Source organism: Hyaena hyaena, unplaced genomic scaffold, assembly GCF_003009895.1.
Source record: "Hyaena hyaena isolate Hyena2069 unplaced genomic scaffold, ASM300989v1 scaffold_289, whole genome shotgun sequence".
Lineage (NCBI taxonomy): Eukaryota > Metazoa > Chordata > Mammalia > Carnivora > Hyaenidae > Hyaena > Hyaena hyaena.
Window position 1 is genome coordinate 1,299,589 of NW_024080920.1, and position 25,286 is coordinate 1,324,874.

General features: G+C 44.4%; 1 protein-coding gene across 1 annotated transcript in view; it reads left to right on the forward strand.

Moving 5' to 3' along the window:
- The window catches only part of B4GALT1 (beta-1,4-galactosyltransferase 1), a 51,296-nt gene that overhangs the window by 7,392 nt on the left and 18,618 nt on the right, over positions 1–25,286 (forward strand). The window contains exon 2 of the mRNA XM_039247081.1: positions 21,064–21,299. Coding sequence (XP_039103012.1) covers positions 21,064–21,299 — 236 coding nt within the window. The remainder of the gene's footprint in view (positions 1–21,063; positions 21,300–25,286) is intronic.

Below are 25,286 nucleotides of genomic sequence, written 5' to 3' on the forward strand. Positions count from 1 at the left end.
CTCATTGGATCTACCTTCTCCTCTTCTGAGGGACATTTTGGCTTTGGGAATCTGCCAGGGGTTATTTGGCACAGAGCCTGGGGATTCGGGGGAGGCTGTGCTGAGGGAAGGGGTGGGGTCATGTCCGACCAGCATGACCAGTATGGTATGAGGTCAGGTTCCTTCCTGCCCCACTACATGGGTCTGGAGGTCGTGGGGAGGGGCCCTGGCAGGGGGTGCAATAATTGCCTGGCCCCCTGACAGGGTGCCTTCTACAAGTGCTTTTAAAATTTTCTTTAAACATTTCTTTCTGTTTTGCATAATATCCTTTTGCCTTTGATATCCTGAAACCACAGAGCCACGTTGGTTGTTTCAGGACACCACCAGCAGCAGCTTGAAAAAACAGGAAAGGCCTCCCCGAGTTGAGGGTGGACCTAGGGAAATGTGTTTGCATTATAGGAGCTTAGTGATTTGCCGTAGAGGTGTTAGGTAGCTTCTCACATTCCGATGAGCACTAAAGGGAGCCTGCCTGGCCAAAAATGGGCAGAGGGGCCCTAAGGAAGAGGATGAATGAAGACTGGTTTGCTCATGCAGCAAGACTTTATCGGTAACTACATTATGTAAGGCATGGGAGATAGACATGAACAAGGGCTGGTCCTTACTTTGTGGTGGACAGACCTGGGCAAACAGTGTAGTCAGACAGAGGAAGCATGAAGGCTCTCAGGGCCCCAAGGAAGTGCAGGGAACCAGATGGGCGATCTGGGTTAGGTCCAGACTCAAAATGAAGGGCCTCTCTTCCTACACTGATTTTAGCATCTCTGTCTCTCCCAATGTGGTTTCAACAGTCTCCCTGGTTGGGAAGGGCAGGGGTCTACTGCTGATTGTGGCCTGTAATTTCCTCTGGTTGCTGTCGGGCCACATGGGAAGAATGCTGTAGCTGAAGTCCCAGCTGCTGCCAGTGGGGTGGGAGAGGACTGGAAGCGGAGGCAGAGTGAACTGAAGATAATGAAAGACAGAGAAGCTAGAACAGGAAGGGCCATGCTGGACAAGGGAAAGCCGAGGATAGCTAGACTGAAGGGACTGAAGGAAAGGTGAAGGGAGAGAGAAATACAGAAAGAGGGGGTTCGTGGTCTGCAGGGGGAGGGCAAAGCCTCAAAGGCCACTGGCTTGAGAATTTCAAGTTGTGGTTCTTCTCCTAAATCATTACATCATTTTGGGCAAGTCCTAACTCTGTCGGTCCCTCCTTCCCTTTCTGAAGTTTGAGTGGGCTGGACCTGTTGGTCTTTAGTGTTCTTCCTTCTGAAGTCTAGGTGGGTATGGCGGGAAATCCTGGTCATATCTGCAACATGAAAGGCTTCTGAAATAACCTCTGAAGTTCACTACCTACTGCCCATTTCGGGCTCTTGGGGTGAAACTTCTGTAGATTTTGTCGTCTCTAAGCAGGCACAAACATTTTAGCAGATGAATGACCTTTGAAGTGGCATGGAGAATGTTTTTTTCCATCACACTGGTTAGCTGTGTGATATGGGAAAGATGTTATCCTTTCTTTTTTTTTTAAATTTTTTTTTTTTAATGTTTTATTTATTTTTAGGAGAGAGAGAGAGACAGCGTGAGCAGGGGAGGGTCAGAGAGAGAGGGAGTCACAGGCTGAAACAGGCTCCAGGCTCTGAGCTGGCAGTCAGCACAGAGCCCGATGCGGGGCTCGAACCCACGAACTGTGAGATCATGACCTAAGCGAAAGTCGGACGCTTAACCAACTAAGCCACCCAGGCGCCCCAGATGTTATCCTTTCTGTGCCCCTGTGTTCTTGCCTGTAAAATAGGGGTGATAATAGTGTCTGCCTCATGGATGTTGGAAAGTTCAGGTCGTTTGGGTCCATAAAACGACTTAAAACAGTGCCTAACATTGAGTAAGCTCTGAGTGTGTTATTTATTATTGGTAGCACTAATGTTCTTATTTTTGAAGATTTTGGCTTTTGCTTTATATGATTTCTAACTTTTTTTATTATTTGAAAAAAAACTATAATTTGGTACACCTGGGTGGTTCAGTTGGTTAAGTGTCCAGCTCTTGATTTTGGCTCAGGTTGTAATCTCATGGTTTGTGAGTTCAAGCCCCATATCTGGTTCTGTGCTGACAGTGCAGAGCCTGCTTAGGATTCTCGCTTTATCTCTTTCTGCCCCCTCCCCTGCTCACATGTGCTCACACACTCTCTCAAAATAAATTAACTTAAAAAAATATATAAAATTTTACTATCTACCGTTGTAATCAAACATGTGCCTACCACTGTAACAAAACTTGACGTTACTGTTTTATTTGTTATGTTTTTATTTTTATTTTTGAGAGCGAGAGAGAGCACATGTATGCACAAGGAGAAGAGGGGTGGAGAGAGAGGGAGACAGAGGATCCAAAGCAGGCTCCACACTGTCACCGCAGAGGCCAACACAACCCATACATACTTAACTCTGTTGTAATGGTAGTGTAAAACTGTTTTGCATTCTACTCATTTCTTTCAATGCTATCTTAAACTGTTAGGTTATTCATAATTATCCTTATTACCTTTTTGAGCAGCTACCTAAAATCCTTATGGATATTCCCTTAGTAGTCAACATTCCAGGTTACTCCATCATAGATAGTTTTTTTTTTTTTAAATCATAGATAATCCTGAATATTTTCATTTGTGTGTAGCTCTTTGCTTCAGTTGAATTAACTCCTTGGGATAAATTCTTAGAGGGGAATTCTTAGGCCAGAGGATATAGTCACTTTTAGGACATTGTTTCACATTGCCACCTTGCTTTCCAGGAGGGATGCAATAATCCACAGGTCCTAAACTGCAAATTCCTGGGATACTAGGGTATTGGCTTTTAAAGAATATGGATACCGAGAGAGAGTCAGATCTATCTGGAGTCTTATGTCTATATTCTCAGCTTGTGTGTGTGTGTGTGTGTGTGTGTGTGTGTGTGTGTATGTGTTAAGTTCCTTGTGTAGGGCACTGTGGCCATCTTGGACATGAGGCTTTTCCTGTAAGTCATTGCTTCTGTGCAGTTCCTGTTGAGGTGTATCCACAAAGGCCATACTGGTCGCTCTTTGAGCACCTCATGTACCTTATTTGCCAAAGAGTTGATTTGCCCAAGGTAGGAAACTTTCCTTCTTCCTTTGTCTGTGGAGCTAAGTCTATAGAATGGGGCAGGCTCTTGCTTTAAAACCTGGCTTAAAAATGGTGTTGACCTAAAACTTTGTGGGTTGATGTCTGGAAATACCACATGCAGCCATCCACAGAAACCATGATAGGTTCTACTAGGCTAGCCTGGACAGCTGACCACTTAACCCATGTGGATCAGCTCCAGACTGACCGACTTGGTTTATGGGATCTAGAAATGAGGCCCAAAGGAAGAAAGACTTACATTATATTGGGTAAAAATAAATTGATCAATAACTATAAATTGCCATTTCTGCCCCTATGCCTGGCCCCCTCCCATGCACATGCCTCTTTTGTAGATAAACAGGAGTCTGCTGACTTCCGGAAGTTGTAGAATGACCTTAGAGCCAGTGATTTCAGTTACTAACAGTTTACAGATTAAGCAGATGGGGTGCATACAACTTGTGACTGCTCCTCCTCTCATCCTGTAGCCGCTCTTGTCCTCCTGTGCTGCATCCCGCAGCCATCAGGTTCTCCCTGGGTCCATTGTAGTTAGGCCAGAGCTGCTCTCCAGCACACTGTTCCTGGGAGATCCAGGGAAGTACTTTCCTCCTGTGTAAAATGGGGCAATAATTCTTACCTCCAAGGGTGGATAAAAGGATTGAACGAGGTATGTGGTGATATCAGTCCTCTTGTCTTTTGGTCAACGCCTAACCCCATTTTCTGGGATGCAGACAGCATACACTCAACCTAGTAGGAGACAGAGTAAAATTTCCTTCAAATGCAGTCTTGTTTTGTTTTGTTTTCCATCTGCTCTGGGGCAGAGTTAAGATGATAAGGGAGACATGTGAGGCTGTAACCATAATTTAGGAACAGGGATTAGCCTGAAGCCAGGGTTTAGTGGAGACCTACCCCAGACCACAAGGAGGCCTCCCTCTTATTGAATCCACAACACTGTGGAACTTGGAGTGGGGGGTTGCTAGGTGTCAGGCATGCCAGGATTTTGTTGGGACCCATAGCCTTCCCTTCTCCAGGTGGACATTGTTTGTCAGTGTCCTGGGAAGAAGGCTTCATGGAGTACAAATAGTTGAATGGTCAGGAAGAGGCACTGGAGGGAGCATTGGATGCTTGGTGGAGTCTCAGGAGGTGAGAAGAGATGTGTTGCGGTTGGGAGGTGGGTGCTGGGCTCAGGCTGGGGTGCCCAGTGACGTGGACTTGGTGTGTTACTGGAAAAACTTAGGCAGAGGCCTGTAGATAGCCTGTCTTGTAAAAGAGACAGTAAGAGATACTAATCTGTAGTTGGTGGTTTTTCCCCCGGCTTTATTAAGGTATTATTGACAAATAAATGACTTGTAGTTTTCTTTATTGTGATATCTTTGTCAGATTTTGGTGTCAAGGTAGTACTGCCTCATAGAATGAGCAGGGAAGTGTTCCCTCCTCTTGCAATTTTAGGGAGAGCTTGTGAAGGATTTGTATTAATTCTTCTTTAAACATCTGGTAGAATTGATGAGTGAGGCCATCGGAGCCTGGGTGTTTCTTTGTGAGATGCTATTTGATTACTAATTCAGTTTCTTGTTACATATCTGTTCAGATTGTCTATTTATTCTTGAGTCAGTTTTGATACTTTGTGCCTTCCTGGAAATTTGTTGGTATACCATTGTTCACAGTATTCCCTTGGAATCCTTTTTATTTCTATAAGATTGGTAGCACTGTTTTCTTTTTTATTGCTGATTTTGGTAATTTGAGTCTTCTCTCTCTCTCTCTCTCTTTTTTTTTCTAGCCAGAAGGGTGTCATATTTATTGATCTTTTCAAGGAACCAACTGTTGGCTAACTGACTTTCTCTATTTTTCTGTTCTTTAGTTCATTAATTTCTACTCTCATCTTTATTATTTTGTTTCTTCTGCTTGCTTTAGGTTTAGTTTGCTCTTCTTTTTCTAGTGTTTTAAGGTGGAAGGTTAGGTTATTTATTCATTTGAGATCTAAAGGCCACTTTTAACATTTTCACAGATGCTGTCAAATTGCCCTCCAGTTGGTTCTCATCAACAATGTTTGAGAAGTATCTGTTCACCACATCTATGCCAGTAAACAATCTTTATACATTTGCAATATGATGGGCAAAAGTGACATCTTGTTTTAATTATTTCTTTGATGATGTTCAACAAACTCTTATGTGTCCTTTGGCCAGTTGTAAATTACTTGTTAATGTTTTTACCCATATTTCTATTAGTTTTAAAAATATGTTTGTAGGACCTTTTAATATTATGGATATTGCTCCTTTATATTGCTTGCAAACATGGTCTGTCTTTTAATTTTATGTCTGGTGTCTTTCAAATTTTTATGTATTTAATTTCAAATTTCAAATTTTTATGTATTTAAATCTGTTGTTTCCTTTATGGCTTCAGGTTGTTTTTGCACTCAAGAAGGTCTTCATCCCAAGATTATAACTTTCTTCTGTATTCTCTTCTAAGCTGGTTCCTTAGCATTTTAGTTCTTGTTTCTGACAGTAAAAGATGAACAGAATCACTGTTCAACCCTCAAAACCTTTTATTATACCCCAAAGGCCCTTTGAAGTCTTAGCCTCTTCTTCTAAACCTATCACTGATGCTGGTATGTCAGAACAGAAATGAGAAATGTTAGCCACTTGTGATTGTAGGGCTGTAATAACCTGTAGACTTTGAAATTGTGGACATTCAAGGCACCTGGGCCGCTCAGTCAGTTAAGCGTCCAACTTACGCTCAGGTCATGATCTCATGGTTTGTGGGTTCAAGCCCCGCATCAGATTCTGTGCTGACAACTCAGAGCCTGGAACCTGTTTCAGATTCTGTGTCTCCCTCTCTCTTCTTCCCTCTGCCCTTCCCCTGCTCATGCTCTCTGTCTTAAACATAAATAAACTATAAAAAAAGTTAAAAAAAATTGCAGAGATTCAGGGGAGAAGGCAAACTTAATATTTATTGAATATCTGTTAGTGCTAAGCATTGTGATGAATATATACAGGTGACTTTTGAACAACATGGAGGTTAGGGGCCCTTACTCTCCTGGGCTGTAGAAAATCCACGTATAACTTCTTACTCTTCAAAAACTTACCTATGAATAGCCTACTGCTGACCCTAAGCCTTATCAGTAACATAAACAATTGATTAACATGTGTTTTGTATGTTGTATGTATTATACACTGTATTTTTACCATAAAGTAAGCTAGAGAAAAAGATCATATTGTTAAGAAAATCATAAGGAAGAGAAAATATGTTTACAGGATAGTTACTGTAAAAAACCTGTGTATAAGTGGACCTGCGCAGTTCAAACTGGTGTTCAGGGGTCAACTGTATATGTGTTATCTCATTTACCATCTGGAAAGAACACATCATTATCCCCACTCCTCAGAGGAGGAAATTGGAGCTGACTGCATTTAAAATGATCCTGCTACCAGAAAGGCACTGCCAGGAAGGCATGGCTGGCTGACTGCCCAGATGGCCCACAGGGCAGCAGGCTCTCCATGGTTCAAGGTCTGGTTCTAGATGGAGAGAGGATGTATTTGTAATTAGCATTGATGTTCCAGAAATTGAGTTAGGGCTCCAGAACTGATGAGATGGGCTGCTGACTCACTAATAAAAACTCCCATGAGACTTATTTTCATGCTGGAATGCTAAATTGCTGCTTTATTGGGAAGATTAGAACTGTGGTCAGGTGGCTCAGAATTCTCTGGCTGCTGGCACTACAAAGGAAGACATAATATAATCAAATCAGGCAGCTGGTAAGTCAGAAGTCAGAGCAGGGAAGTGAGTTTGTACCCTAATGTTGGATGGTGTCTGCTGTCATGGGCCATGAATCCATCCCCACAGTATTGCAGACCTTTTTCAGGGCCTGGGGTTGGGTCTAGTGGTCAGGACCTTCTTCTCCCCTTATAGCCCTGGAATGACACATCCAGCTCCAGCTCCATCATGCCCTTGTTTCTTTTTGTACTTTCTCCCTTCTTTCCTTTCTTTCTATCCAGTCATCAAACTCTATTTCATGGCCCATTATCATCACAGACTTTATTGCCTTATTTTCTTTGCTCTATTTTATCCTCATTCCCACTTCCATTTCCCAAACACCCCCCAACTTGAGCAACCATTTTAATGTGTTTCATGTGTATCTGTTTTTCTCTTGCCTAATTGGAGCTGCTGCTTTTTATATGAACATATTTACATATGTATTATGTTTCTTAGATTAACATATAGTAAAATTGGCCTTTTTTGGGCATATAGTTCTATGAATTGTAACACAGTGCATATTTGTAAAACCACCACCATGATGAAGATTCAGAACAGTTTTATCACCCAAAAAATTCCCCTTGGAATCACATTCTCCTTCCATTCTTAACCCCTGGCAGCCACTGATCTGTTTTCCATTACTAGTGTTTTATCTGTATGAGAATGTTATAAATATGTATCATACAGTATATGTACCTGAATTTTTATTTTATTTTTTTAAAAGTTGTTATTTAGGGGTGCCTGGGTGGCTCAGTTGGTTAAGCGTCTGACTCTTGGTTTCGGCTGAGGTTGTGATCTCGTGGTTTGTGAGTTCCAGTCCCACATTGGGCTCTGCGCTAATAGTGGAGAGCCTGCTTGGGATTCTCTCTCTCCCTCTCTTTACCTCTCTTCTGCTCACTCTGTCTCTCTGTCAAAATAAATAAATAAACTTAAAAAGTTAATTTAAATTCCATTTACCATACAGTATACTATTAGTTTCAGGTGTACAATATAGTGATTCAGTGCTTCCATACATCACCCGTGCTCATCATAACTACTGCACTCCTTAATCCTCATCACCTATTTCACCATCCCTTCACCCACCTCCCCTCTAGTAACCATCAGTTTGTTCACTATAGTTGAGTCTGTTTCTTGGTTTGCCTCTCCCCACCCCCCCACCCCCTTTGCTGGCTTGTTTTGTTTCTTAAATTCCACATCAGTGAATCATATGGTATTTGTCTTTTTATAACTGACTTATTTCACTTAGCATTATATTCTAGCTCTATCCATGCTGTTGCAAATGGCAAGATTTCTTTCTTTTTGACAGCTGAGTAATATTCCGTGTGTGTGTGTGTGTGTGTGTGTGTGTGTGTACGCGTGCACGCGTACACACACACACACACCACATCTTTATCCATTCATCAGTTTGGGCTGTTTCCACAATTTGGTCATTATAGATAATGCTGCCGTAAACATCAGGGTACATGTGCCCTTCAAACCAAATTTTTGTATCCTTTGGGTAAACACCTAGTAGTGGCATTGCTGGATGGCAGGATAGTTCTATTTGTAACTTTTTGAGGAACCTAGCTCCATACTGTTTTCCAGGGTGGCCGCACTAGTCTGCCAGTTTGCACACCACATGTAAGGAAGAGCTTTCCCTTCTCCCCTGTTAATTTGGATTCTTACTTTACTCAATAGCTCATAATCCTTTACTATCATTATTTATTTTGATGCTCAGATTGTCCCAGATTTGGTCAGTGAGATTCCCTTTAGGCTGCTTCCTGTGTCTTTTTGACATATCCCATCTTTAAGCACTTTCTTTTAGGCACAGCGAGATGATCGTGGGTCCTCTTGTTCATTCCCTGACTTAGCCATGGAATCAGCTACTTCTCCAATAAGCCCTCGTTATTTTTAGTAGAGAATGGCATTTAGAAACCAATAACTCGGCCCCAGGTTTTTCAGATCCATCTATGTTGCTATGTGTACATCTAGTGTCCATGATGTTCATCCCAATTTTCTCCCTCCCTTAATGATAGACTCCCACACTGCCTCCAACACTGTCTTCACAAATACATCTGGAAGGAGCAGCCTTCGTGTCCTTGATGGACCTGTGGGTATATATTTGTACTGATGTGGCAGTGCTAGATACCACTCCAGAATGGCCACCCATCATTTACGTTTCCACCTGCGGAACTTAAGCATCTCTGTACTTCCAACAAATACTTAGCATTAATTAACCAGCTTCCTAATTTTTTTTTCGGCTTCCTAATTTTTGCCAAGTGAATTGATGTCCTGGGATAGTTCTTGTTTCAGCTTGCTTTTCCCTGATGACAAATGAGTATGGGCATTTCTTCATGTGCTTCATGGCTGTTGGGTTTCTTCTTTGGTAAATTGCTTATTCATGGTAATTATTTGCCTGTGCTCCCCCCCTCCCCGCCCAGTGGGGCTCTTAACAGTTTTCTTTCTTTTTCTTTGTTGTTGTTGTTTTTATTTATTTATTTATTTATTTATTCATTCATTCATTTGTTTTTAATGCTTATTTATTTTTGAAGAACAGAGAGAGACAAGAGTGCAAAGGGAGGAGGGGCAGAGAGAGAGAGGGAGACACAGAATCTGAAGCAACCTCCAGGCTCCAAGCTGTCAGCACAGAGCCTGATACGGGGCCTGAACCCACAAACTGTGAGATTATGACCTGAGGCAAAGTCGGATGCTTAACCAATTGAGCCACCCAGGCGCCCCAGCATTTTTTTTTTTTTTTTGATGTTATGCGGGAGTTCCTTATACATCCTAGAAATTAATCCCTTGCTGGTCCCAGGCACAGCAGATTCTTGATCTGAATCTTTCCTTTATCTGTTAACTATGCCCATGCTATCTTTTTTTGAATCTAGACTGTTTGTTTCCTTTTTGTGTGGTCTCTCAGAATCAATTCTTCTTTTATAATAACCATGTAATACCCTTTGTTCCTCTACATTTTAAGCGTGCTAGTATAGCTGAACTCAGCCAATTCTCTTCAGCAAACCGTCTGTCTTTATGACACCTGAGCCTCTTACTGAGTTGTACTAAGAGCGACTTAGAATGTGAGGCTTTCATGTAAGTATTAGTCATATATTTATTCAGCATGTGTATGCTGTAGGTCTGCTATGTATTAGGCACTGTGCTGTCACCGACAAGGCCAGGTGCCTGTGGCCTTTTGGAGGTAGAGCAGGGATTTGAGCCTCTTCCTACCATGCTGCTTCTCTTGGAAACTGAGTTTGGTTCCTGTACAACTGTGTGTCACATTTCTGTATCGTTTCTGACAAGTCACCTTGGAAGGTGCAGAGTAAAGTGTTCTCCCCCCAGCATCCTGAGGAGGGGAAGGTAATCCTGAGGAATGGAGGTAAATATGGCTCCTATTGTCACAGGCCTGCAGTCCTCAAGTGGCAGGCTCCGGGCTGCCTGCTGGTGATTGGTGACTGACTCTAGGCTTAGAGTACCCAGAGGAGACAGGAAGACGGACTCTGCCTGGAGGGGAAGGTCTTAAAATAAAACACCAGGCCTTAAGTCATTTGAAACCTTTCTGAGAAGCTTCTATCTTCCCTTGCAGAAGTGTTCTAGTTCTAAGATGAAAGAGATGCCCCAAGATCTTCCTGGGGTTAACGGAATTTCCAGGGAAATTGACTTCCCAGCCTTTCCAGCTAGTGGTAATTGTGGGTAAAAGTACTTTCCAGAATTTCCACAATTCCACCAGAGGGAGGGAGGGAGGAAGGGAGGGAAGCCAGAGGGAGAAGAGCTGAGTGAGGAGGAACTCTGTTTTTGGACCAGGACCAAACAAAACAGAAATTCCTCCTGGGATGGTTTTCCCTCGAGGACAACACTGGGAAGCCTGTTTACGGGGCTTTAAAAGCCTGTGGTCCTTAGCACAGTTTCTTGACCTCAGGACCTTACATCTCTGTGGTTTCACTAAGGGTGGAAACTTTCTCCTCAGTTCACCCCGGGACAGAAGTGTGCTATCACTCCCAGTTTAGGGGCCTCCCTGAGGTTTCTCAGTGCTCTATCCTTGCTTCTCCTGACTCCCTCAGTTCCGGAGCCATGACCACATATGGTATAGAAGTGTGTTTGAGAAGAGCAGTCATGTCAAACAAGATTCACTTTTAGGCGACTTGGATCAGTTAGTGGCTCCCTGGGGCCCTAGATTAAAGAGGATTCTAAGACAATCTCAATGCGCACAGCATAGAGAGAGTAGAGCGACGTATGGTGTCCACTGTGTAGACGCATCCATGAACATCAGATCCCTAAAGGATTAATGAGGGGAAGATAATGATGACTTTTTTTTTTTTTCATGATAAAAAGCACCTTTATTATTGATTGTTAAGGATAAGCCTTGCCTTGATGCGAGATAAAGTCCTGGATAGACCCCTGACTTTTCTGGTCACTGTTGGTAGTTTTAACGTTTTACAGATGCTCTAAGTGATGGTAAACAACTTAATTGAGGTATCATTTACATATCATACATAAAATGCACCTGTTTTAAAGGTGTAATTAACTTATTTTTAGTAACTTAATAGGACTATGCATCCATCATCATAATCTAGTTTTAGAAATTTCCTTTTCCCAATAAGATCCCTCCAGCCCATTTACATTTACTCTCATTTCTCACCCCTGGCCATAGGCAACCACTTTTTATCTCTTTAGATTAGACTTTTGTGGACATTTACGTTTTTAACTCAGGTCTTTGTATAGAATTTTTGACATTCTCTCTTAAGGAGAGAATGTGTGTGTGTGTGTGTGTGTGTGTGTGTGTGTGTGTGTCCCCTAATCCAAGAGTGTCCTTGAGAAAGTATGTCAATCCCTCTGTCCTTCATTTTCCTTCATGTGCAGCCCTGGAGTAGAAGCATAATTAAAAAAATTTTTTTTCTACCTTTTTCCCCCTCTCTTTTATTTAATTTTTTTTTTATTTTTTTTTAATGTTTTATTTATTTCTAGGAGAGAGACAGCATGAGTAGGGGAGGGTCAGAGAGAGAGGGAGTCACAGACTCTGAAACAGGCTCCAGGCTCTGAGCTGGCAGTCAGCACACAGCCCGACGCGGGGCTCGAACCCACGAACCGTGAGATCATGACCTAAGCGAAAGTCGGACGCTTAACCGACTAAGCCACCCAGGCGCCCCTTAATTTTTAAAGCTCTATGCAGGGCTTAAACTCCGGACTCTGAGATCAAGAGTCACATGCTCTACCAACTAAGCCAGTCAGGCGTCCCTGAAACAATTCTTGAAATCCCTCCAGCCCTGGTCTGCCAGGACTCTTCAGAGTTCTGGTTTGGGATAGAACCTGATGCTTCAAGGTGTTAGAATCTGACTTTGGCTTTGTTCCTGTAGGTTTCGGCCTTGGTACTCTTGGTGACAGAATCCTGGATTGAGTGACCACTCAAAGCTTTTCTTGTGATCTTATGACCCACGTCAGACTGAATTTTGGGGTTATTCTCTCAAGGAACAAATGTTATTTGGTGAAGAGCCGGTTTGATGTGGCTCTGTGAGGTTTAGATGAGGAAGTGCAACGCTTTCATTAGGTTAGGCTTGTCCACTGCAACAGAATCTCAAATTATAGACTAAGAACCTGGAGACTCATTTTTAAATGAGGGTGGGGGGCTGTGCCTATAGATCATGAATCAGGTGCTAACTGGACACAAAAGGCGTATTTAGAGCCTAGGAAAGAGACTGTTTTAAGCCTTGGTTGCCTTGGTCATAGGCATAACATTATGTCATTAGGATAACAATCTAGATTCTCAATCACCAAAAGCAAGATGGTTCCTGCTCTGTTAGTTCTTTTCTTAAACTCATAGTTGAGCAAGTACTGTGTGGGTCAGCAGACATTTGTGGATCCTGCTCTATCGGAAGCTGTCCCAAGTACAGAAAGGAACAGGTTGCAACCCTTGCCCTCAAGGAGAGAAGGGTCTAATGGAGGGAGCAGGTAGACAGATTGGTGCCCTCATGCCAAAGGGCTCCAATGTAGGCTTGTAAAGGTTGTAATGTTGTTTTGGAAAGGGTGTGTGGGCATCTAGAGCAGGGGACTGATTGGTCCAAGGGACTCAGGGAAAGCTTTGAAGAGGAGATGACATTTGGTTTGAACTTTGAAGGATTGTTACTTTACTTCTTTTACAAAGTTTTTTTTTTCTTTTAAGGTTGTTTATTCTGAGAATGAGAGAGTGTGTGCACATATGCATGAGGGAGGAGGGACAGAGAGAGAGGGAATCCTAAGCAGGCTCCACACTGTCAGTGCGGAGCCCAATGCTGGGCTCAAACTCACACCATGAGATCATGATCTGAGCTGAAGTCGGATGCTTAACCAACTGAGCCATGCAGGCACTCCCACAAAGATTTTTTATGTAGCTTATAGGGATACATACTATAAAAAGGACAGATATAAATAAACTAAAATCAGAAAAACAGAAAATGTGACTTAGAAGGTTAAAGAACTGGAGAAGAGTTAAAATGTAGATATTCATATCTTAGGGCCCAACATAATTATTATATCTGTTCTGATGCAAAAACCAAAAGTGAAACATGTTCTGTTATACGATAAATATTGTCAGACAGCAGTGTACCCAGTAGTTCCTGAGTGTAGATTGTTTTTCCTGGTACCCACTCTTAAAGAGCTTTATGGGAGTGAGAGGGCGGTGGTGGTCAATGAATGAACCTATAAACCACCATTTCTTAAAATAAAGTCCAGGAACGTGCATTAAAGTTATCTAGATAGTACTTGTTAAAATGCCTCAGCCCCAGTATTACCAAATCAGGAACTCTGGGGAACAGGAACCAAGAATCTGTAGTTTTATGTGCTTTCCCAAATGATTCCTCTTGCATTCCACAGTTTGAACCTCTTTGCTACAAAGAAATCTCACCAGCATTTTGAAAGCCAGTGCAGGGGTGTCTGGGTGGCTCAGTAGGTTAACGTACAACTTCATTTCTTGTCATGATCTCACAGTTCATAGGTTTGAGCCCCGTGTCAGGCTCTGGGCTGTCAGCACAGATTCTGAGCTGAAGCCCTGCTTCACATTTGGGCTCTCTCTCTCTGTCCCTCCTCCACTCATGGTCTCTGTCTCTTAAAATAAATAACATTTAAAAAAAAACAAACAAAAAATGAAAGCCAGTGCAGTAGCAAATAAGAGTACTTGGCCTTGAGGTGCCTGGCTGGCTCAGTTGGAAGAGGATTCAGTTCTTGATCTCAGGGTTATGAGCCCACATTGGATGTAGATTACTAAACAACAACAACAACAAACCTTTAAAAATGAACTCAAAAAAAAAAGGAAGTACTTGGACTTTGTTTGAAGATTGGGTGGGAATTTAATGGGGGAGAGGGCAGGGTGTAGGAAAGATCAGTTTCACTAATGTGGATGGTTCATTGATGGCTGGGTCACTTTCAGATCATATTTTTGGAAGATCTACAAAGGGTGGCTGTTCAGGCACGTAGCAGGGCCACTTCTAAGCACAGAGATAGAGGAGCAATTGATGCCCCTGTCTTGATTAGTGCAGTCTCCTCTCGGCCACCTAGGCTCTGCTTTGCAGACCTCCTCTGGTAGGCTTCTCTATTTTTTGAGCAAATACGTTGTTTTTATCTGTGCCCCCAAATGCAGGGTTCTGAGACCACAGATGTGTTCTGCTTCCTGCTGCAAAAGCATTTCCGTCCCTGGAGGCTAATAGTGGCTTGGGTGGTGAGTTGGCAGAAAGAACAGTGGGTGTCGAAATTGTGTTGAGTGTATGGTGTGCCTGAGACCTATCAAGTCAGCATTAGGACTAGATTATTCCTGTTTTCTGGTCACTGAGTTGTATGTGTTTTGAAATCATTTTGTTTATTGATTTTTATTTTAGAGAGAGAAAGTGCGAGCTGGAGAGGGAAAGAGAATCTTAAGCAGGCTTCATGCTCAGTGCGGAGCCTGACTGACACAGGGCTCGATCCCGCGACCCTGGGATCATGACCTGAGCTGAAATCAAGTCACACGCTCAACTGACTGAGCCACGCAGGTACCCCTGAAATCTTTACTTTGGAAGACACTTGCTTATTGGGAAAGAGATGAAAGAGAGGGTTACACTTCTTGTCCTTAGGTTATGTTTTAAAACATTGTTTAATTGAAAAAAATTTTTTAATGTTTATTTTTGAGAGAGAGAGACAGAGACAGAGACAGAGTGTGAGCAGGGGAGGGGTTAAGAGAGAGGGAGACACAGAATCCGAAGCAGGTTCCAGGCTCTGAGCTGTCAGCACAGAGCCCAATGCGGGGCTCAAACTCACGAACTGTGAAATCATGACCTGAGAAGAAGTTGAACGCTTAACTGACTGAGCCACCCAGGTGCCCCATGATTGTTTAATTTTAAAGATATACCCAAAGGTATAGAGAAAAATGCCATGAACATCTGGTTTGAGAAATAAATCATTTCCAGTATTTTTGAAACCTTTGTGAGCTAGATTTTAAAACTTAACGAGCAATGGTTAACATGAGACTTGAGAAGGCCCTTCTGGTAGCTCTCTGTCCCATGCTCTTACATCAGGTTTCTTCGAAGTGTATCAAAATCCTCTTGGTCACTTGCATTAGTAGCAGGGGAGTAGGGAGAATAGCTGTGTGCTGTCTACTCAAGTAAGATTTGCTGGCCTACTCTGTGTCCATGGCAGCCAGGTGGACACAACTCTTGTGTGATGCATCCTCCTGAGAGGAGCTGCTTCTCTGCAAAGCTTTCCTGGACTCTTTTCCCCAGCACCAGAGTTTGTGCCATTTCAGCTGTTCCCGCCACTGTCACCTCACCATTGTTTGCTGGTCTCCCTCCCCTCCAAGGGCAAAGCACTCTTCTTAACCCGGCCCTGCTGCTCATGCCTGGCACCAGCTGGGCCCTGTGCAGTAGATGGTGCTTCTCACATCTAGTCCGAGGGACCACAAGGAGCACCATAAGTTTGTGGGACCGTTGCAGACAGCTGTCACCCCAAGCCTGGAAATTTGGCCAGACCTGGCTCCTGGCACATATCTGGTCTTCTGATTAGATTGGTAGGGAGAAAAATGGCCTACCCACATGAGCCTGTGAACAGCACTGTAGTTGAGGGGGAGATAGTTTGGAGAGGCTCCATGCCACACTGTCAGGGCTGAGGCCTGGTCAAGGAAGGCATGCCACTGTCCCGGCTTGGGAACCACAGCTCTGGGCACTGCCTCGTCTCATAGTTCCCGAATGTTTGAATTTCATTACCTAGAAAAGTTGCAAGAAAAACTTAGGGGCCTGACCCTTGGCTGCCAAGTATGGATTTTTTTTTTAAACATTATGTTAATAACACAACAACAATCCAATTCAGTCTGAAAATCCATCATGATCATTACATAAGATGACATTTTAACATTTAAAATGTAAGAAGTGCTTGACTTTGGATCCCAATACATTTTTAAAAAGTTTTTAAATTTATTATTTTGAGAGGGAGTGAGTGAGAGCTCTCAGAAGGGATAGAGAGAGGGAGAGTGTGAGAGAATCCCAAGCCGGCTCTGCATTGTCAGTGTGGAGACCAGCATGGGGATTGAACTCATGGACCATGAGATCACGACCTGAGCTGAAATCAAGAATCAGACACTTCAGCGACTGAGCCACCCTGAAATCAGGGTGCCCTGATTTCAATTTCAGGTGCCCCTGAAATCTTTATTTAGGAAGACACTTGCTTATTGGCAAAGGGACACTTTCAGTACCTTGATTACATTTAGCTTGATGAAGAACAACGCACATTGTCTTTACTTTTACCATTTAATCACCGTCTGGTAAAACATTGTCACAGCCCGGCATCGGGCCAAGTTGTATCTTGAGCCACTGGCCAGTCAGTTGGGAAGTGGTGACTAGATGTTCCAGCCTGTTTTTGCTGAGGCAAGAGGAATGAACTGGTGGCTTAGCCAGCATGAAAGTGAGGCAGGGAGTCGTGCTGGGTTGGCTCTAGATTAGCAGGGCTTCGATGGAGGGGCACGTGTGTGTTTGGGTTTGCCGTGCCCGGCAAGGGAGCGGCGGAATTTGTCTGAGTTGAGCTCACACATTGAAGTTATTGAGCGCCTTACACGCAAGGCCGTGACCTGGACTCCCAGCCGAGAGGCCCACGTGGCGGGGCTTTAGCCAGGGGAGCCAAGGACAGGCTCACATCTGCTCAGCTGCTTACGTAACCCTGCTTCCAGCTCCCAGAGCCAAGAAAACACACAAGCCAGCCCAGCGGGGCCTAGGGCCTGTGGTAGCACACGCCATGCGCCGCACAGCAAGGGAGATTTGGCTCAGCCTGCGGACTGTCGTGAAGCCCTCAGCTCTCTGCTTCCTCCCTTCGCCCCTCTCTGAGGCCCCGGGCAGTGACTCTGAGACCTGATAGCAGTTTGTTGTAGTTCGAGGCAGAGCTGGTCACTGCCTTCCTGGAGTCTGAGCTCTCTGCATTTTCTCACTGGGACAGAACCAGGCATGCCACGGAGGACTGCCCCTGCAGCATGGTAAGGGGGTGTGCAGGGCACTCAGGGAGACCTCCTGACTGCCACCGGACCCGGGAAGCATTTTGCACCACGTGTGCAGCCGCTGCTGAGAGCTGACCAGTCTTGGGCGTGAGGCACAGGGCTCTCAGAGCTGTGGAGGCTTCAGAGAAAGCAGATGGGGAAAGAATTGCCCAGGGTAGCAGGACTGGGGACCAGGGTGCTCTGGATGCATTGCAGGGGTGCATGTGATGTGATGCGGGGTGTCTACCGCGACAGGAGCAGGAGAGTGAGAAGAGGCTGTCGAATAAAGCTCTCTGCATGAAGCCATTGGAGGAGCAGGTCCTTGAAACAGCTGTGAACCAGGGTGGTTTTCACTTAGGTTCTCATACCCTCAGCAAGGAGCTCCTTCAAGTCAGAAGCCATCTTGCCTATCGCTGTCACCTCCCTCTCCCCAACGGGGCGCACATTCTGGCACACAGTAGGTGCCCAGAAAGTACTGACTAAAACAAATTGGAAGTGGCTTTGACGCATACCATAGGAAAACTTTGCATTCAACGCTTCAGAAGACTCTGGTTTGGCACCTGTGTTGGCACCTGTGGGTTGTCACACACCGTTGACACCTCCTGTGTGTGAGTGGGTGAGTGTGCTGGGTTTGCGGGATTGGAGGGGAAGTAGAAGATGGACCACCTAGGTTATCAGCTCCCAGATTGGGTGGACAGTGGTGTCAGTTGCCAAGGACACCCTGGAGCAGAAGCAGGTTTGGCCATAGCTGATGGTGGTGGAAGGGTTGGATGAGAGTTCATTTGGTCCCAGTTGCATCCCAGTCCCTGCAGCCTGCAAATGGGAAAGCGGTATCCTGAGAGTGAGTGGTACTTGCCTTAAAGATCATCCAGCAGGTCACTGGGGGAGCTGAGCCTGCGCGCAGGCAGCTTTTCTCTTGTCCAGGAAGCTCCCTCAGGTTTTTGGAAGCCCCAGATGGGCAAAAGTAAGATGCTCTCCAACTTGCAGGTGTCTGGTCTAGGGAAGCTAGGCAGACCACATGTGAATTCCTGTCTTCTGGGTTGGTTTCAGAAGGTGTGACCAAGTTGGTAGGGTGACAGTCCAGATGCTTCTTAGGTTCCCGAAAACGGAGTTATGTTTAGCAGCATCTTCAGAACCAAAGGTGGGGTGGGGCTGGAGGCTTGCGGATGTTGTGGGGCCCTCTGAAGTGAGAAGAGCCTAATGGCGAATCTTCTTTTCAGGTTTTTCACATGTGCAGTGTGCAGCAGGGCCTCCCAGAGGTCTGCTGTCTGAGCTTTGGTAATGGAGAGAGCAAAAGAATGAAGCCAGATTGGGGCTTTAATTTTAAGATTCTGGTCTTTCTCTTAATGCAAAAGTCTGTTGTTAGAGGAAAGAAGGAAGGGCGTTTCTGGCAAAGAAAAAGTGTGGACATGGTTTATTGAAATGGAAAGGGAGGTAGAGTTGAGACTGAAGGGCTTTGGTGCCATGCTATGAGGTCTGGCCTTACTCTGTCAAAGACTACACGACCTTTGAGCCATCAGGGTTTTTGTAGCGGGGAAAGTGATATGATCAGATCTCAGAAGAAAATAAGCAAGAAAATAAACAAAACTGAGCCTGGGTGGCTCAGTCAGTTAAGCGTCTGACTTCGACTCAGGTCATGATCTCATGGATTGTGGGTTCAAGCCCTGTGCCGTAGCCTGCTTGGGATTCTCTCTCTCTTTCTCTCTCTCTCTCTCTCTCTCTCTCTGCCCCTCCCCTACTCATGCTCTCTCTCTCTCAAAATAAATAAACTTTTTTTAAAAAAAAGAATAAGTGAATGGGAATGGGTCCCTTGCTGATGGAACTGAATCAGCACTGGAGGGAGTGAAAGGTGAGAAGTACCAGGGGATGCTGGGGAAGAGGAGATGGGGAGTCCACACCTACTGACAAACAGGAGGAGTAAGAGTCACATCTTTTCTGGGTTTCATTTCAGGAGAGTGAGTAATCTCTGGGGATAAGGAGTGCTTGGAGTGCCACACGTTGGTAAATAGGGCACCCGAGGCCTTGCTCTGGGCCCTGGGCTCTGGGTGGGTCTCACCAACATGTTTCGGGTGAACTTGGCTCCCGGTTTGTGGTCAGCATTCTCATTGCTATTCTGTTGTTTCCTTTGTCCTTGTGGTTAGTTGGCTTCACAGGTGAAGCTGGTTACACTAGAGTAACAGTTCTCAAATGTGTTCCCTGGTAGGATGGTTCTATGGTCAAATAAACTTGGGGAATGGTGGGTTAAATGAAGTGAAGGGGGTTTCTTGACATCACAACTTCTCAGAGCCTTTGGTGAGCCTCAGACTTTCCAGAAGCAAGATTGAATATGCAGGATTCCCAGACTTACTTGACCAGGGAACATGTTTTTCCATTGAGCGTCTTACTGGAATTGGAGTTTCCTGGAACCTACTTTGAGAGAATCTGGCCTACCGGGAATACTGGGGCCCTAGGTTTGAGTACTGACTCTGTCCCCAGTTCCCTGTGCATCCCTGGGCCTGTCTGCTTTTCCCTGCCCTCACCATCCAGGCCACATAAGGGGTGGACCCCACTGAGGAGTGCAGCCCTCTCCTGGCTCTACCTTAGGAGACTGAGGACTTCCGTGTCTGTATCTGGATCTTGACCTTTGCTTCTCCCTCTACTCGTAACCTATTGCTATTTCAAAATCTGTCATCCAAGTCTCATCGATTTTTTTTTTTTTCTTCTAAGCCAAGAGCTCTTACTAACTTATTTTTCTCATCTGGAGTCATATTCTTCCAGGCTGGAAACTGAAAACCTCTTTGACTTTTCCTCCCTTCTTTATTCCCTTTGTCACTCTATTTCTTGTGTTTACCAGGCATTCTTCTTTGATGTGCTTTTCAGCTTTTCTTTCTCCTCTCTTCCCCTCAGTCTGCTCTGGGGTCTTTCTTAGTTCCTCGAGTCCCTACCTCTAGAGTTTTTGTTGTTGTTGCTTTTTTAAAGTTTATTCTTACTTATTTTGAGAGAGAGAGATAGAAAGCAAGCAGGGGAGGGGCAGAGAGAGAAGGAGACAGAATCCCAAGCAGGCTCCACACCATCAGCATAGAGCCTGATATGGGGCTTGAACTCACAAACCACAAGATCATGACCTGAGCCAAAACCAAGAGTCAACACTTAACTGACTGGGCCACCCTGGAGGCTTTTTTCTTTTTTTTTTTTTTTAAATCTTATCTGTGCATCAGGTGCCTTCCTGAGACATGGGTTACTCATGCTCCTCCTTACCTCTGATTTGAGACTGATTTCCACAACACTACGCTCCCCAACACACACACACACACACACACACACACACACACACTCCCCTACTGGGCCAAGTTCAGAGAGTTGATGGAAGTCATTTGTCTAACACTACATAGCTGGGAGGTGACAAAGTTAGGTCTCAACCTCAGGATTTCTGAGAAAGTGCTTTCTCATCCATGTTCTCTGATCCTTACAACAACCTTTCAGGAAGTCTCCATTTCGAAACATTTACAGCCGAGAAACCTAGAATCTCAAGGGAGTGGGTCCTGGGCAGATGAGTGCTTCCTGGACCAGCTGTCCAGCTTTGCCTGGTAATGACAGGTTTCTTGGGATGGTGGTTCATGCTAGCGCTGAACAGGAGTGCCTTTAAAACAGCCACACTAGTGCTCGCTTCGGCAGCACATATACTAAAACAGCCACACTGCCTCTCAGGAGGATATGTCTTCTGAGGCTGTGGCATGGGGGAACCTTGTAGCTTGCTAACTTCTCCTTCGTTCCACCTCTCTAGTTGGCCCCATGGTGATCGAGTTTAATATGCCTGTGGACCTAAAGCTTGTGGAGAAACAGAACCCAGAGGTGAAGGTGGGCGGCCGCTATACCCCCAAGAACTGCATCTCTCCCCACAAAGTGGCCATCATCATTCCATTCCGTAACCGGCAGGAACATCTCAAGTACTGGCTGTATTACTTGCACCCAATCCTACAACGTCAGCAGTTAGACTACGGCATCTATGTGATCAACCAGGTGAGGCTTGGGAAGACGGAGTAAGGGAGGGAGAGTGCATGTGTGTTTATGCACATGTGTGCACATACATACATGTGTGCAAATATGTGAGTAATAAGGGCTAAGAGAAAGACAATGATACTAGATGTGGCATTTTATAACCTTACCACTATCATCCTCTTTAATGCAGATAATGCTAAATACCATACAACTTGCTTGTTGCTATCAGCTCTTTAGGCAAGGGTAATTGCTGGGGTATTTTGTTTTCTTTTTCTTGGAAGTAGACTTCCAGCAAAATTGAGAGAAAAATGACAATCCTAACTTTCCCAAAGTAAAGCACTGATTATTTCCTGTCTTTGGGTAGCTGTGTATTTTCCTTTAGAAAAAAACAAAAACAAAAACAAAAAACACCCACTGAAATGTCAGAGTTTTAGCAACTTTGAGATTATTAAGTCTTACTATTTTCTGGGATCCCTGCAGAAGATAGCACCCTTAGATCAGGCCTGAACACCCTAGCAAAATGGCTGGGAGAGTCTGATTCATAGGCCACCGAGTGTCGTGTATGGGGCTGGGTCTGAGAAAAGAGAACTTCTCACTGTATGTCTGATCTGTGTGTGTTGAGCTTAGCTGTGCTTAGGAAGCTAATGCTGAAGACATGTCAGCCTTCATCACCATGACCGGGAGAATCAGATTGATCTAAAATGTGGTTTTTAAAAAATAACTTTGCTCATTTCCAGTCTGTTTGAGAAGCATTATTATTTTTCTAAGAGTATAACTTGGGTGTTGTGTGTTTATTCTAAGTACTAAATTTATATCTTTATAGACTATAACCTGCTATGTGGAATAATACATTTACTTTATCTGTATACCAAAGGTCATTGAAATTCACATGAAGAGATACAGTATACTGATTTCTGAAAAGCCTACTATCCATTTCATTTCAAGATAAATTGTGGATCTGCTTGAGGTAGCAAAATTGGTGGCAGTTGACAGCTTCCTTGAGAGGGGCATTGTATGCCTTCCTAGGACCGGAGGGAAGCTGGAAATAGCAGTGTGTCCATCAGTCATTTCTGAGCACTGCCATGACAGTGACATAGTTTGCAGAGAGACGCTAAAGAAGTAAGGTCCCAGCGCTGTCTGTCCTGAAGCTTCCATCCCTACTATGGCAAGTGAGACCCTTCCAGGAAACAATTTATTAACAATCCCAAACAGTATGTAATTGGATGGCAGCTGCCAAATGCTTTGGAAGCTCAGAGGAAGGAGAGAGCTGTGACCTGGAAGAACTAGAATGTAAACTAGATTCTGGAGGCTGGAGGAACACCTAGGCCTCTCAGCTGGGGCCAGTGAACAGGGACTTCAATGCAGAAAGGAACTTAACATATTGATCAAATTGACCGAAGGGCAGGAAAGGGGCAGAGGTTATAGGGCTGCGTGTGGGAGCCTAGTCTGTCGGGCAGAGAAGAGCAGAACATCTCTGTTACAAGGGAACTGAAGCTCAAGGTGGGGGAGTAGGTGGCAGGCAAACCCCTGGAGGCTGTTTGAGTCCCTCAGCCAAGTGAGACACAGACTTGGGCCCTGAGAAATCTGCAGGCAAGACAGCCAGACAGTTGTGGGTCTTAGAAGAATATTTGAGAATGTAAGAGAAAATAGGTAAATGCACCACAAAATCCAGGCCACTTCAATCAGGCAAGTATTTGTTTAAGAAAAGCCCTGTCAACAAGGAACATTTGACTGATGCCAGTGAACACATGTTGATCACAGCGAGATTCAGGAGTGTTATTTAAACAATGGCAGTGAGTGCCTAGAAGAGGAAGCCACCATTACCAGGGGCCTGTAGGGATTACTAAAAACAAGCCATACCAGCTACAGCCCCTTCCTCTCTTTGACAGTTATACCAGTAGATAAGTGATACGCTGTGGATAGTGTTATCAGATCTTATTATGCAAAGCATCTAATAGCCTCCCACAAATCTGCCTGAACTAGACAACTGTGGTCTAGATAACATATAAATTAGATTAAAATATATACTTGGATAAAAGAGGGTGATAGAGTTAGTGGTGATGCTGAGTTTCTGACTTTAGGTGGCTGAGGCCAAGGAAGACTGGAGGGACAGATGCTAATGTAGAGATATGTTATATTTTAGGTGAATGTGAGACTTCCCCTTTTAATTATATAGTCAGAACAAATATTGGAACAGTGAAATTTAGCCATGAACTTAAATTCCTACAATACAATTTATATAGAAAATTCCCAGTTTTAAAACAGCAGGTTTCTGAATGTTTTATACCAGTTACATGCTCCTGCTGCCCCAGACCAGCTGACTACACAGGCCAGCTCTGACAGTGTGGCACCACTGTGCTGGCTAACACCAGACACTGCATCAGACAGGGCTTCGCCTAAAGTGTGCTTTCAGAAATGGGGCTCTGAGGCCAAACGCATTTGGAAAATGCTGGATTGAACATGGGAATCAGGCTTCATTCCTGCAGAGCGTTTAGTGCAGAGCATTTAGTGTACTAGAGTACATTACAACCTCCAAGACTACTCAGCACACAGTGATTCCTGAGCTTGAGTGACTAGCGATCGCTTTTCCAAGAGCCATCTCAAGCAATGAATGTTCTATGAATTACACTTTGGGGAAAGCAGGCCTAAACGAACACCTCCCCCCTCTACCTCTTTACTTCCCTGGGATACTGGGAAACCATGCCCCCCTTCCCACTCTTCCCCCCTGTAACTTAGCATTGTACATATTTTATTTTTGGCTTTCCAAACATATTTATATCTTTTTTTTCCCTTCTGATCTTGTCAATGTCATCGTCTCCACCCTGTCCCCTCTCCGCCCCTCACCCCACCATGTCTTTTTCTTCTCCATCTTTTCCTTTTCTAAGGGTTAACTTTACATTTTAGGAAATCCCCCCCCTCCCCCCATCTCCCTCTCCCCCAGCTAATCTTATTTATTCTTCTCCAACTCTACCCTGATTGTTTCTTTGGGAAAATAATGATCTGACTTCCAGATAAGCAAATCATGAAGAAAAGAAGTTTGTTCTACCTTTCCAGTACAGAATATCATCTGTATGATCTCAATAAAGAGGACACAATAAAATGGTTGATAGGAAACCTAATCCTTGAAAAGAGGCAGAAGAGGAAATGTTTGGTACATGCCCCAACTACAAATTAGGAACTTCCTCTGTTTCTGTTTTGTTGTTACATAGAAAAGAGGAAGAAAGGGAGTTGGTAGCATCTGGCTTTGACCTTTGTGTAACTTGATGGTATTCAAGCCCTTTCATCTCCCTGCCTCAGACACCTTGCTGTCATATTGACCGTTCATTCACTGTGCACCCCATTTAAGATTGGAGAGAAAGACTGCTTAAAGGAGGAGGGGCCTCTGAGACATTTATTCTAAGGGTTCTCCAACAAGTTTTTGAGAATAAAACCTCCTGCCCCATTAAATTGCTATGCAATCCCCCCATCAACAGCAGATCACAATGGCACTATTCTACTTAAAGTGGAATCCATATCCCCATCTCTACCCTTAACTTCCCCTTCATTCTTTGCTGGGATCTGCCTGGATCCCTGAGGCCAGGTAGTATGAAAATGTCTACTCTATTGCACACACAAGGGAACTGAGGCTCAGAGGGAGGAAGTGACTGGTAGCAAGTCATAAAAGTAATAGTAGGGTGCATCTCAGACTCCAATCCCTGTCACTTAGTGCCCTCTCACTGCATCAGCACGAATTCTGTCCTCTAGGCCATTTGGTCCCTTCCTCTGAGTCTTTCTCAAAGGTGGTTATAAGGGCTGGGAGCAAGCTTTAGGCTTGGACTGCCTGAGTTCCAGCTCTGCCACCTCCCAGCTCAGTGATTGTAGGCTTGAATTCTTAGACCTCCGTTTCCTCATTGGTGGGAGGGGAAGGTTTTAGTATTTACACAGGGGGCTGTGAAGCACCTGGCATGATCCGTAGTAGAGATTAACTGTAACTGCCATGCTTTATGTTCCTTCTCCCCACTCACCCCT